This window comes from Lissotriton vulgaris, chromosome 7 (assembly GCF_964263255.1).
Source record: "Lissotriton vulgaris chromosome 7, aLisVul1.2, whole genome shotgun sequence".
In the NCBI taxonomy this organism is placed as follows: Eukaryota; Metazoa; Chordata; class Amphibia; order Caudata; family Salamandridae; genus Lissotriton; species Lissotriton vulgaris.
In genome coordinates, this window is record NC_141695.1 from 1,721,930,405 (window position 1) to 1,721,944,823 (window position 14,419).

At 47.2% G+C, this 14,419-nt stretch overlaps 1 protein-coding gene across 1 annotated transcript in view; it reads right to left on the minus strand.

Annotated features, from left to right (window-relative positions):
• P3H3 (prolyl 3-hydroxylase 3) overlaps positions 1-14,419 on the minus strand; it is an 81,064-nt gene that overhangs the window by 57,014 nt on the left and 9,631 nt on the right. The window contains exons 2-3 of the mRNA XM_086932928.1: positions 1,212-1,364; positions 943-1,129 (exon numbers count right to left, since the gene is read on the minus strand). Coding sequence (XP_086789054.1) covers positions 943-1,129; positions 1,212-1,364 — 340 coding nt within the window. The remainder of the gene's footprint in view (positions 1-942; positions 1,130-1,211; positions 1,365-14,419) is intronic.

Sequence of the window (14,419 nt, forward strand, 5' to 3'; positions counted from 1 at the left end):
CGCAATATTAATTGTGATTCCTTAATATTCCTTAATTGCCTATCGCAAATTGCGATTCACAATTAAGGAATAGTTTCCCATTCATTCCCATGGGCCTAGAGGCCTGTAGGAATTAATGGGAATACAGTCGCAATTTGTGAGTGTCCATTAGGTACTCGCAAATTGCGAATACAATTCCAAGGGTGCAAGGGTGTCAAAAGGACACCCTGTTGCACCTCTGAAATATGTATGTGTGCAAATGTGGCGCACATACATGCCCTAAGGGCCTGTATGTATACCACATGTCACTTTGAAAAAAATGCATTTTTCAAAGAAATCGCAAAATACCAAAATATTTACGATTACTTATGCAAAATCGCACAACTTGGGTGCTTCATGCATCGCATTCAAGGAATTGCAATATGTGATTCCTTAAAGGCAATTGCAAAATAGGGAATCACAAAATTTGCGATTCCCTATTTTGTGATGCCCTTTTGGGATGATACATCCCAAAAGGCCTTTTCCCGTTCGCAAACTAGCCGGTTCTGAGAATCGGCACGTTTACGAACGGGAAAAGGGCTTGATGCATATACCCCTAACAGTAGCTGCTGCCTGAGAATTCATGTAATCACAAACATTTTAAAATAGTTAAATGTGGATTTATGATACAGAAACTGTCAGAAAGGTCACAAAACAGACAAACGTGGAAAAGCAAAAAAACTCAGCAACCTTTGAAAATGTGCATCCTTTTTCCACAGACCTTCACGAAGGTTAAAAAAGAACAAACATGTAATGGCCTCAAATGTTGTACATTGTCAGCTATGGACGAATATAGCTCACTCTAGCTGTTGACCAGGCATTTGACAGGGTTGATATGGAGTGAGTTCAGGATGCAAGAGTCAACCACATCAGCACTTTGCTCCCCAACACCTGGTAGCCCATATAGTGCCAGATGAGGTTTACCTGCTATGGCCTCATAGAGTTCCTTGTGTTGCTCCTCCTCACTCTCCTCTTCTTCGTAAGGCCCTTCACACAGCACCCTGCACTCCTCTAGTGCCTTGAAGGACTCGTTCAGCGACACCTCCAGGAGTGGAATAGCCTCCTGGTACTGATCAGCCTCATAGTACCGCAATGCCGCCTCGTACGCTTCCTGCGGGACCAGATGGTTCCTTGTTAGGCAGATACTGAATGGCAAGATCTGGGTCTACAGAAGAAACCGACAAAGGACTTACCCAGTGGGGCTGGGCTTCAAGGTCGCGGAAACTCTCCTCCTGCACGCCGGCCATCTTCCGGTACTTGCTAATGTCCTCCTTCATCTGCAGGTGCCGTGGATTGGCCACGAAGAACGTGTGGGCTGCTGAGGCGGCCTCGTTGAGTTTCTGTTGCTGTACAAAGTACCAGGAAGAACATTATGGAGAAGCGCTCCAACAAGAACGCCGTCAAGGGACAGTATCATTCTACAAGAAACATTCCAATAACCCCATACATCTCGCTTAACACAAATTAAAGAAAAGACAGCAAAGAAAAAAACAAGAAATTAAGATACACATATGTAGCAAGATATATAAAGGAAACTAAATAAACATAAAAAATAAACAAATCAAAATAATACATAGTCCTGCGGTCTTTCTGGTATCATGACCACTCTTTTGGTGGGTTCCGAGCAGACGTATCCATCAACGTTGATTCCAGTATCCTCATGGACATCAGAGAGATCACAACTCATTATTCCATCAAAACTGAAATTGTCACCAACATTAGAGAGGGTAGAATCAGCCTGCAGGTTGTCATGTGAGCCTTTAACCAAATCATCTCTAGAGCCTTGACGCTAGTGCAACCACACACCGCAATTTTCAGCTGAATTTCCTTTCCAAAGAACTACTTTATGATAGCGCTTTATCTTAACAACAGTACCTTTATAACAACATCCATGATTTGTAAACAAAACTGCACTAGAGGTGGTAGTTCCCTTCTGAACACTGAAAGCTGTTTCATCAAGGCCCAATGACCAACCCCAAAACCTTTGTCCCACAGGACCCAAATGTTCTCTTGCCAGCTGTTGTATTTCTTCTATACATTCCCACACATTCTATTTACCATTTTGATTACACAGGTTAATAACACTCCACTTTGGACTCAATATTGTTCTTGCTTCTCTTCCTCTTAGAAGGAAGAAGGGTATGAAACCAGTCACAGAGTGAGGTGTGTTCAAATACCTCCACACTTTGTTTCTCAATTACTTTTTAACGTTTATTCTTGACACAATGGCAATTTGTACACATTCTTTCCCACAAATCCATTACCATCAGGAAAATTAAAAAGTTTTTTTTTATAATACGTTTAATACCATTGAACTTTAGATATTTTCATAATTTTCTGCCACAAAAATTGTGCCATTATCTGACACTAAAATATCGGGGACACCTTCTTTTGAAAAAACATCTTGTAAAAAAGTGATAAAGTTATCTGTGTTAAGGGCACTTACAATGTCATAACAAACCCATTTTGATATTAATAATTGAAATCTATCCGATATTTTACATTTGGTGGTAACAAATTGTTTGGACCAGCAAAATCCATGGGTCATTTTAGGATAGCTTGTCCATGTAAGGAATTAAGGCTCACTTTTTCTTTCCCAGTGGCGGCTCCTCTATAGGGATGTTTGGTCACCGCCCCCCTGCTTTCTCGCAGTGCGAGAAGGCAGAAACATAAATGGTAATAACTACCATTTGTTTCTGCCTTCTCGCACTGCGAGAAAGCAGACGTTCCTGGTTGGGGGTGGGCGGTCCTGCTCGAGGGCAGGGGGGAGTGGCTTGCCCACTGTTGTTCATACTGACTGTTTGGGCAGCCTGACCACCCACTCTCCCTGTTCTCTATGTATGCTGCAGCATACATAGAGGAAATGACCCTGATGGGGCAGCGGCTTCACCAATCACAACGCTGCGGTGGAGGGGAGGGAGGCTGCCTGCAGCCTATCTGATGGCGAGCACTGTCGGCAGGAATTCAAAAACGAAGGACGGCAGGAGTCGGGAGTCTCAGGACTTAATCGAAAGCAGGACGGTAAGTTTTACTTTTATTTTATATATTTTTTTCCTTAAACCCCTCCCGCCTCCCCCCCATCCCCTCCGCGGTGCGACAACCCCATTTCCACCCCCCCACCCGCCCGTAATGCCGGCCGCGACTGTTCTTTCCTTGGTTTCCAGTGTTTGTCAGATAACAGAGAACGTTGACATCTATTCTCGTATTCCTCAATGTGTGCATCGATTCCTGACCCCCAATAATACATCCTCAACAATTGCTCGGTTGTCGACATGCCAGGATGTCCAGTTTGTGGACTTTCAACAAGTTTACACATCAAACATTCAAGCGGCACACACAATACTTGTCTGGTAAGTATTCGGTTTTCAATGGATAACTCTGGAGTAATTTGCTGACATGACACCACAGGTGTAGAAGTGTGGCTCAACGGTTAGACCGGCAGACCCTGATGCAGACGTCTGGTCTGGGACCAGGGTTCAATTCTTGCCTCAGCGGGTCTTGGACTCAATTTCCTCGGACCTGATAATTCTCGCCTCGGTGCCTATTCTAATCATGGGTCCCACTCTGCAACTCTGGGCAATAGCTTGCTTAATCTCCACAACGGCCCCAACAGCGCTGTGATGCCTGGCTTCACCTTGGGGGTGCCCATGAGTGGACATTTCACAGGGAAAAGCCAGGAAGGGATCCAGAGCGCTATGCGTTACAGCGCCAGGACACCCCAGTTGGGGTATTAGTGCGCTTTACAAGTACAAATTACATTACATTACAGGTGCAAATATTTAACAGGTGGCCATCCTCCCACAAGAGAATGTCTAGCTTCACTAAACTGAATATCATCCTTGCAAGGCATTAACCGTTCTTTTTATTAAAGCAATTCACCTTGGTTAGAGGTGCATCTATCTCTGTAACCACACATTCCATATCCTCGCCATCGCACTGACCAGAACCACCTGACAAAGGTGGGTGTGATAACAATCAGCTCTTGGTTTGCTACCACCCGCAATATACTCATCTCAAAATAAAACTCTTGTAGTCTAGAAAGCAAGTTTACTCCTTAGAGGATGCCTTTCCAATGCTATTACCGTTAAACAAATATAGAAGAGGTTTATGATCTGTAATAACGCCAAAACTATTGCCCCAGAGACAAATTTTACTTTTGTCAGCTGCTCGCGGTTGTATGTCGGAACCACGTTATCCTCAACCACGCATTCCTGAACAATGCGGTCTAAACAACTACCTCATCTTAACCATGCGTGCCTTTACCACACATGCATTTACAATATATGTAGTTCTAATAGAATAATTGGTAAAGGGATCGGTGTCATTAATATTGTGCCCTAGTCCTCGTCCTTAGTACTAAATCCCAGCCACCTGCCCCCTGTTTTACACCGATCCCAGACTTAAAAACAGCGCAGCCCCCTGCCCCGACTCTTATTTGCGGACCCCAGCCCTAAAAACTAACCTCACCCCAGACCTAAAAACACCCCTGAGCCCTAAAACCCGCTCCAAGCCTTGAAAATCAACTCAGACCACCCTGCCCTGAGCCCTAAATCCTTGACCGCAAACCTAAAAAAACACCCCAGTTCCCCACTTTGACCCCTAAAACCGTGACCCCAGCCTTCAAGATCAACTCAGACCCACCTTTGCCCTAAGTCCTAAGCCCTAAAACCTTGACCCAAGTTTTGAAAAACACCCCAATCCCCCGCCCTGAGCCCTAAAACCGTCCCCTAGCCATAAAAAGTACCCTGACCACCCGCTAATAAAATAGACATTTTTTGCTCATCAAGCCGTTCCTCACCCGGGCAGGAAGTCACCTCCGACCCTCCGCCCAGTCTGCATCTCCTCCGGCCCTCCGCTCAAAGTCTAGACCGCTAACAACCACTAACGTCTAAACCACGCCTATGCGTGGTAAAGGCATATGCGTGGTTTAGACGTGCGTGGTTCAGCCTACGTGGTTACGCCTCTCGTAGTTCACGCTACTTGCTTAAGGCTGTTTCCCGCTGCCCACACACACGCAAGGGCATCCTGCTGAATAGCACCAGGGTGCAGTTCTGGACTCTAGAGTGTTTGAGATACAAAGCATATGGTATGCTCCTTACTACTGCACTGTTGTCCTAAAACTGTGCCCACTCCACCAGAACTTGCATCCACATTAACAGGACCCTAGCCAAGCAGTCAAATGGCTTTAAGGAAGGTGCAGTTATAATCAAGTTTATAACCTTTTCAAAAGCTTTTACCCAGGTCTTTGATCCATATGTTTTTTCCTTTTTGTTTTACATAAAGATTTCCTTAAAGTGAAAACATGACACAGCATGAACCCAGCATAATATTCACTAAGACCAAGCAAAGGTCAAAGTGAATCTTTATCCATAGGCCTTAATTGCACCAATAAGGTCACCCTTAGGTTTGCCACCATCCACTGACATAGTGCGACCCAAGTAGTCAACCTCATTCTTCAAAAGCAAACACTATTCATAAGAAACAGTCAATCCTCTTTCAGACAGAATACAATACACACAATAAAGAATTTCCTTTTGTTTTTGGCTTATACCAGGATAGCAGCCAGAAAGCCTGGACCTTTGTGACACCTTTAAATATGACAGCCTTTTGCTTTTTTGAAAGACACTGGCAGCGGATGCCAACACAAATGGAAGCCTTAAGCATCTAAAGTGCTAAAGGGGCTCACACAAGTTGTTAAACGTTCAGATAGATATGACAAAGCTACCAAGTCAAAGGTAGATTTGAGGTCAATCATATGAAACTTCCAACAGCCATTAATATTTCCTGTATGCAGGGTAAGGGATGGCAATCATGATGTTTTATTTAGTAAGCTCAAATCTGCACACGACCAAATGTTTACAGATTTGTAAGGTCACTTACAACATGCGTACACATTGAGTCCAACAACTTGTTCAATTCATCTCTCGCTCTAAGAGAAATGTGCATGACTTTGTGACACCTCTTTAGGTTCAAAAACATTTTTATATTATCCAGAATGTCTTCAAATCCATCATCACTCACTGCTGTGGCAGAAACAGGTAATTCACCTAAAGTGACATTACAATCAGTGCCAGGATTCTGTACTGTTCCTAATTTACCTAAGTCCCACCAACCTATATTATCAGTTCTTTTTTTCTCCAGCATATATTTCCATAAAAACTAAACAAGCTATAGATTCTAACTCATCCTCAAACTATCCCCACACTACAATATCGTGATCACCACATGCCTTAGAATTTGCATAAGATTCAGTCAGAAAATGATTGGAACCCTTATCATAAAAAGGTGACGTCTGAAAGGATTGTGATCGGAGAAACTGAATTAGCCATGATATCGAGTGATTTTGCCGACTTGAACAAACTCTAACGGCTCTTTGAATTTGGCACATTTTATCTGACTTATCTCCCAAACGCTAGTACGAAGTTGCTAAGGGCCAGATGTATCAAGCTTTTTCGCATTCGCAATAAATTCGCATTTTACCACCTACTTCAAGTAGGTGGTAACCCCTTCCCCTCTGTGAATGTTTGTAAAACCACTTTTAAGAGCAGGCAGTGGTCCCACAGGCCACTGCCTGCTCTTAAAAAATGAAAGGAAAACTTTTCTTTTTCGTTTTGTATAGCATCTCGTTTTCCCAAGCAATATTGTGCCCTCTCCCTCCCTCTCGCAGGATCAATGCGAAGCTCTGATAGACTTCATTATCAATAAGGTGACAGATATTTACCTCACTCTGGCCTGGGAGGTAAGGGCTCCTCTCTACCCAAAATGTCTTGCCCTTAGCTGACCCTCACGCGTGCACCAGACAAGGAAGCAACTCCATCAGTTAATTCGCTACTACCATCCCACTATCACTCTTTTTCCCCTTTGGACGTCGCTCGACTCATGGACTTATTACGGTCAATTGAATCTAGTTCCCCGTGTGACCCTCTTCCTCCCTCTAAGCTGAGCTCTTGAGTCCTCTTATCCTTTCTCTATTAGTGGATCTTTTGAATTCCTCATTAAGAGAAGGTCAACTACATAAATCCTGGAAACACGCCATGGTACTACCCCTAATAAAAGAGCCCTACTTAGACCCTTCTAACTGGGAAAATTACAGACCCATGTCATTAATGCCAATTCTGTCTAAAAGTTTAGAAAAACATGTTAACACTCAACTCTCCACATATGCAGTAACCCAAAATGACCTTCACGCCTTCCAGGCAGGATTTAGAACTGACCACAGCACAGACGTCGCCCTGCCAGGAGTCACAGAACACATACGCCAACTGTTAGACAGGGGTGGCACACCACAGTGCCATATTGATTCTCTTAGATCTCAGTACGGCCTTCGACACGGTGTCTCACGACAAGCTTATCGACAGACAGGCTCATCTTCGCCTTCAAAGTTCGGTACTTGCTTGTCTAAAATCCTTTCTGGCTGCCGCCCCTTTCAGGTTTTTCCACCGATACTGCGTCGAGCTCACACTCACTCACCTAGAGTATCCCACAGGGATCTGCCCTCACTCCCTCGCTCTTTAACATGTATGTCCGCCCTTTAGCGGATCTAGTGGAAAGCCATGGTCTGGCTATTTTTTCCTACGCCAACGGCACCCAGATCATATTCTCTCTGTCGTCGGAACGGGGAGTCCGCTCAGAATATCTTAACTCCTGCCTCAGCCATGTTGCCAACTGAATGAACTCTAACACCCTTAAGCTAAGTGGGTATAATACTAAGTAAATGCCCCCAGCTTTGGGTTCCCCAGCCCTGGCCTGACACTTTAGATTGATGCCCGAACTGGCCAACAAGGTGAAAAGTCTAGACTCCATATTATCCATGAGGCCGCAAGTAGCCAAAATGACTTCTTCCTGTTTTGCCACTATGATATGGTTTTAAAAGATTTGCTGGATGCTCCCCTTCTCCACCCAAAGAACTGTAGTTCAGGCCATGATTCTCTCTAGACTAGATTCTTGCAACATCCTTTATCAAGGCGCTGATAAAGCAGCCGGTACCAGCGTTGGGTCTCCTGCCCTCCCAGACAGACGTCAGGGCTTTGTGGAGAAGGTACGTGCAGGTTGCCAAGTCTGCCAGGAGTAGGACTACCTAAAGGGAACCCTCCACGTCTGACGCGGTCAGCATGTCCTGGCACAGGATACCAGTCACACAGCACATGGACACCCAAGCATGTAACACATGTGCCACATACATAGTGCATGCAGCTAAACCCGACATACAGTCAGAAGGGAGCAGGTTTTGCACAAGCAGACACTCCCCCACTGGTACAAGTGAACAAGGCCTGGGCCTCTGCACCACAAATTCAATTGCCACTCACTACTAGTCTCCCTGTAGGAGTTGATGGGGCAGCGGACATCCCCAGAATAGATTATGGCACACTTTAGGTGCACCCCCTCAGCAACAAAACCTCGTGCTCGGCAGGAGAAGCCCCCTTCACATAACATAACGTGTATTTGTAAAGCGCATGTTGAAACCATAGGCCTCTTGGCGCTGAATAACAGATGTTTATTGTTACCCAAAGCTACTCATTTTATAGACCTCAGAAGGATGAAAGGCTGAGTGGACCCCCGCGATTTGAACCTGTGACCATGAGGTCAAATACAGGCCACTACAGTGGGCGCATTAGTCTACTAAGCCGCCAGACCCGGCTCCCCTTCGTCGAGCACCTATTGTGGACTCACAGATATGGATTCATTAGGCAAACACATACCAGAGCAGGATACAAGGGCACAACCTACCTACCAATTAAAGGGCACAACTAAAACACCTCATTATAAAAGCAGCAGCACAACTATCAGTACAACAGCCCATAGGGTAAACTGTTGTCTTCTCAACTGAGTAAAGTAAAAACAACAGTTGATGGACAGAATGCAGAACAATGTCATACATTCTCCCCAGTACAGAGATCTGGGCCTAAATCCATTGTGTTTTTGCTCACCATGCCATTCCAGTTTGAACCCAGCCATATGCAAATCAGTCTTGACCCTGTGCCTCATGGGAACAGTGCAGCCCGAACTGCCAAGCCAGGTCCTCTCTGGACTGGAAACCAGCATCCTAGAACCGGTCTCGGGCTTTCAGCTCTCATCAGCCAGGACAGCTTGATTCCAGTGGCATGGAGTGCACGGGACTCACGTCTGAGCATACCTGTCCCACTGGGGGTGACAAATGCAAAAGCAACAGTTGATGGACAGAATGCAGAACAATGTCATACATTCACCCCAGCACAGAGATCTTGGCCTAAATCCATTGTTTTTTTACTCACCATGCCATTCCAGTTTGAACCCAGCCATATGCAAATCAGTCTTGACCCTGTGCCTCATGGGAACAGTCCAGCCCGAACTGCCAAGCCAGGTCCTCCCTGGACGGGAAACATACATCCTAGGACCAGTTTTGGGCTTTCAGCCCTCATCAGCTGGGATAGCTTGATTCCAGTGGCATGAAGAGCACGGGACTCACGTCTGAGCATAACCCAGCCATATGCAAATCAGTCTTCACCCTGTGCCCCATGGGAACAGGCCAGCCCGAACTGCCAAGCCAGGTCCTCCCTGGACCAGAAACAAGCATCCTAGGACTGGTTTCGGGCTTTCAGCCCTCATCAGCCAGGATAGCTTGATTACAGTGGCATAGAGAGCACAGGACTCACGTCTGAGCATACCTGTCCCACTCGGGGTGACAAATCCAAAAACAACAGTTGATGGACAGAATGCAGAACAATGTCAATCATTCACCCCAGTACAGAGATCTGGGTCTAAATTCATCGTTTTTTTGCTCACCATGCCATTCCTGTTTGAACCCAGCAATGTGCAAATCAGTCTTGACCCTGTGCCCCATGGGAACAGTCCAGCCCGAACTGCCAAGCCAGGTCCTCCCTGGACCGGAAACAAGCATCCTAGGACTGGTTTCGGGCTGTCAGCCCTCATCAGTCAGGATAGCTTGATTCCAGTGGCATGGAGAGCACGGGACTCACGTCTGAGCATACCCGTCCCACTTGGGGTGACAAATGCAATAACAACAGTTGTTGGACAGAATGCAGAACAATGTTATACATTCAACCGGTCCTAGGATGCTAGTTTCCGGTCCACTGAGGACCTGGCTTGGCAGTTTGGGCTGGACTGTTCACAAGACTGATTTGCATATGGCCAGGTCTAAACTGGGGTGGCATGGTGAGCAAAAGAATGATGGATTTACCCAGATCTCTTGCCTGAGGGTGAATGTTTTAATTTGTTCTGCATTCCGTCCATCAATTGTGTGTCTTTTGCTTTCACACCCTAATTGCGCCAGGTTTGCCCAGACGTGGGTCCTCTGCTCACTGTGCCACTGGAATCAAGCTATCCTGGCTGAAGAGGGGTGAAACCCCGAAACCGGTCCTAGGACGCTTGTTTCCAAACCAGAGAGGACCTGGCTTGGCAGTTCGGGCTGGACTGTTCCCATGAGGCACAGGGCCAAGACTGATTTGCATTGGCCAGGACTAAACTGGGGTGGCATTGTGAGCAAAAGAATAATGGATTTAACGCAGATTTCTTGAGGGGGGGGTGAATATTTAGATTTGTTCTGCATTCCGTCCATCAATTGTGTGTCTTTTGATTTCTCAACTGAGTACGCAAGTATACAAGTTTTTATAGGTTCATGCCTCTCAGCCCAAAAATAAGTAGTCCCTGGCCTGTGTCGAGCCACTATTTTTCACCTACTATTCCTGGCTTATATTTACTGTAGCCTAAAGTCTGAATCTCCCTGTCTCCACTGCTCCTGCTCACAAAAGTCCTAGGCAAAGGCCATGACTGTGCCCACTATACCATTGATTTGAAAAAAAGCATGCGTCCTCTGCTCTCCATGCCACTGGATTCAAGCTAGCCTGGCTGAGGAGGGATGTTACCCCAAATCCGGTCCCAGGATGCTGGTTTCCGGTCCAGGGAAGACCTGGCTTGGCAGTTCGGGCTGGACTGTTCCCATGAGGCACAGCGTCAAGACTGATTTGCATATGGCTGGGTCTAAACTGGGGTGGCGAAGTGAGCAAAGGAACGATGGATTTAACACCATCCGTGCTGCAGCAATCCCCCCTCCGTGCTACTTCTGATTTATTCCCATTGTTCATGACGAGCTCAGCTCGTCATGAGCACACGAGCAGTGTACTGCATGACGAGCTGAGCTCGTCATGAGCATCGAAGGGGTTAACCCAGATCTGTTGACTGATGGTGAATGTTTGATTTGTTCCGCATTCCTTTGGCCAGTATTACACTACAAACATTTATCAAGCGCATGTACACCAACCGGTTTCTTGGTGCAAAGTAACAGGAACGTAACATACTGCACGCCATTTCACTCATATGCTTGTACGAAGAGCTGTGTTTTCAAGAGTTTTCTGAATCTAGAGTAGCGAGAAGTCATCCTGATGTCAAGTGGAAGGGAGTTCCAGAAGGCGAAAGGGGCTATTGCTGAAAATCTGGAACCACCACGTCTCCTTCGTAAAGGAGCAGTGGACTGGGTCCTGTCCGCACAGGGATTTGCCGGGCTATTTCCGGCCCCCCTGGGTATTGTGAGCGGGGTTAGGGCAGGAGGCCAGGCCTTTGATTTACTTTATTGGTACTGGAACCAGAGCTCGAGTTGGGGTACCATGCGGGTGGACAGCGTCCCCCACTTATTTTACCGGGAGCTAGATAAATGGAGCCACACATTCACTCTTTGGCCTCTACGGGGCAGAGATCGGAGCCCATTCAGAACGCTGCTCACTCGCTGGCTTCTCTGATGCAATCACATCTAAGTGGTGAGCTGGGGGAGGCAATGAGTCTGATGGTGCATGCCACCTTTTGTGATGTCACTTCCTGTCGTGATGTCAGCGTCCCCCCACTTTTATTTGTGCCATGACTGGAACCAAGGGTACTGGGCTCAAGCAGGCCAACCAGCTTAGCTTAAGAAGGCGTCTAAAGACTTGGCTGTTCATTAACTAGGTCCTTTTTAGGGCTCGGGCCTGCCGTACACTGCGCATACAGTATCGCGCATCGAGAGTCCTTTTCCCGGGGATTTGAAAATGGACCTGGAAATTCCACGCAGTTCGTGCGTGTTATTTCCAAGGTCCATTTTCATTGGCCTTCGCGTGCGTGCAGTTTTTTAACAGAACATGCAATAGACCATGGGCGGTCGCGTAGCTCCACCCATGGCCTATTGGTGTCTGTTACGCGCACCGGAGGCCACATGTTTTTAATTATCGCGGCTGTCAAAACATATGCTCGTAGTGGCGCTCGTGCTCGCACACCACTCTGGAGCTTCTTTCATTTTTTTGGGGGGGATCCATTTCACGGGGAAGCTCTCCCTGCCAGCGCCTCTTCTCCATGTCTCTGCGCCCTGTTTTCAATATGGAACAAAAATACTGAGCCTTCGTCAAAAGTATGTACTTTGATGTTTGTTTTGTAATGTATGCCTTTTAAGTACACCACTTTGAATGCAAATGTTATGTTATGTTATGTGAGAGGGACAGCATGAGTGACAGCATGAGTGACAGCATGAGTGACAGTGACAGCATGAGTGACAGCAGAGTGAGTGTGACAGCAGAGTGAGAGTGACAGCAGAGTGAGAGTGACTGCAGAGTGAGAGTGACAGCATGAGTGATTGCAGAGTGAAAGTGACAGCATGACTGACTGCAGAGTGAGAGTGACAGCATGAGTGACTGCAGAGTGAGAGTGACAGCATGAGTGACTGCAGAGTGAGAGTGACAGCATGAGTGACAGTAGAGTGAGTGACAGCATGAGTGACAGCAGAGTGAGAGTGACAGCAGAGTGAGAGTGACAGCATGAGTGACAGCAGAGAGAGAGTAACAGCATGAGTGACAGCAGAGTGAGTGACAGCAGAGTGAGTGAAAGCAGAGTGAGTGAAAGCAGAGTGAGAGTGACAGCAGAGTGAGAGTGACAGCAGAGTGAGAGTGACAGCAGAGTGAGAGTGACAGCAGAGTGAGAGTGACAGCAGAGTGAGAGTGACTGCAGAGTGAGAGTGACTGCAGAGTGAGAGTGACTGCAGAGTGAGAGTGACAGCAGAGTGAGAGTGACTTCAGAGTGAGAGTGACTGCAGAGTGAGAGTGACAGCATGAGTAATTGCAGAGTGAGAGTGACAGCATGACTGACTGCAGAGTTAGAGTGACTGCGGAGTGAGAGTGACTGCGGAGTGAGAGTGACTGCGGAGTGACTCAGCAGTGTGAGTGTACCAGAGAGAGCAGGGTATACTTGTGCGTTTACACGGTGCACTGACGCCCAGGAGCTAAAACAAAGAACAGGTGAACACGTGTCTTGGGAGCTTCATGGAGGCAGCCGGCCCTCTGTGAGGGGAGCAGCAAAGAGGGGACGCCCCAACCAATCAAGCCCAACTACTCACAACCAAAGGGCAGAGCTAGGTCTTTTTGCAATACGTAGGGTGAGCAGTATGTGAGTGTGTAGGGTGAGCAGTGTGAGAGTTTGTAGGGTGAGCAGTGGGTGAGTGTGCAGGGTGAACATTGTGTGAGTGTGCAGGGTGAACAGTGTGTGAGTGTGCAGGGTGAGTAGTGTGTGAGTGTGCAGGGTGAACATTGTGTGAGTGTGCAGGGTGAACAGTGTGTGAGTGTGCAGGGTGAGTAGTGTGTGAGTGTGTAGGGGCAGTGTGTGAGTGTGCAGGGTGCGAAAACTCGAACTAAGACCACCACACATAAGACCACACACATAAGACCACACACACACCACCACACACACACTCTCACACCACACTCTCACACCACACTCTCACACCACACTCTCACCACCACACACTCACCGCCAAACACTCACCACCACACACTCACCACCCCACACGCAACCACACACACAACCACACACACACACCACCAGCCGTCAGTGCATGCTTTCACCGGGCACAACCACCACCAGCCGCCAGTGCACGCTTTCACCGGGCACAAACACCACCAGCCGCCAGTGCACGCTTTCACCGGGCACAAACACCACCAGCCGTCAGTGCACGCTTTCACCGGGCACAAACACCACCAACCGTCAGTGCACTCTTACACCGGGCACAAACACCACCAGCCATCAGTGCAGGCTTCCATCAGGCACACACCACCAGACGTCAGTGCATGCTTTCACCAAACACACACACACCACCAGCCATCAGTGCACACTTTCACCAGGCACACACAACACCAGCCGTCAGTGCACGCTTTCACCAGGCACACACACCACCAGCCGGCAGTGCACACATGAATTGTTAACGCATCCACAATTAACTATTGTAGCAATCGCAGTATGGTGCACTTTACTTTTACACATATTCATCTAAAGCGCAGCATGCCACCATTGCTACAATTCCACTCCAACCCACATAATTCCACTACACACCACATGCATACACTCCATAACACATGGCTAAATGGCATTGCCATTTACAATGCCATTAGCTCTA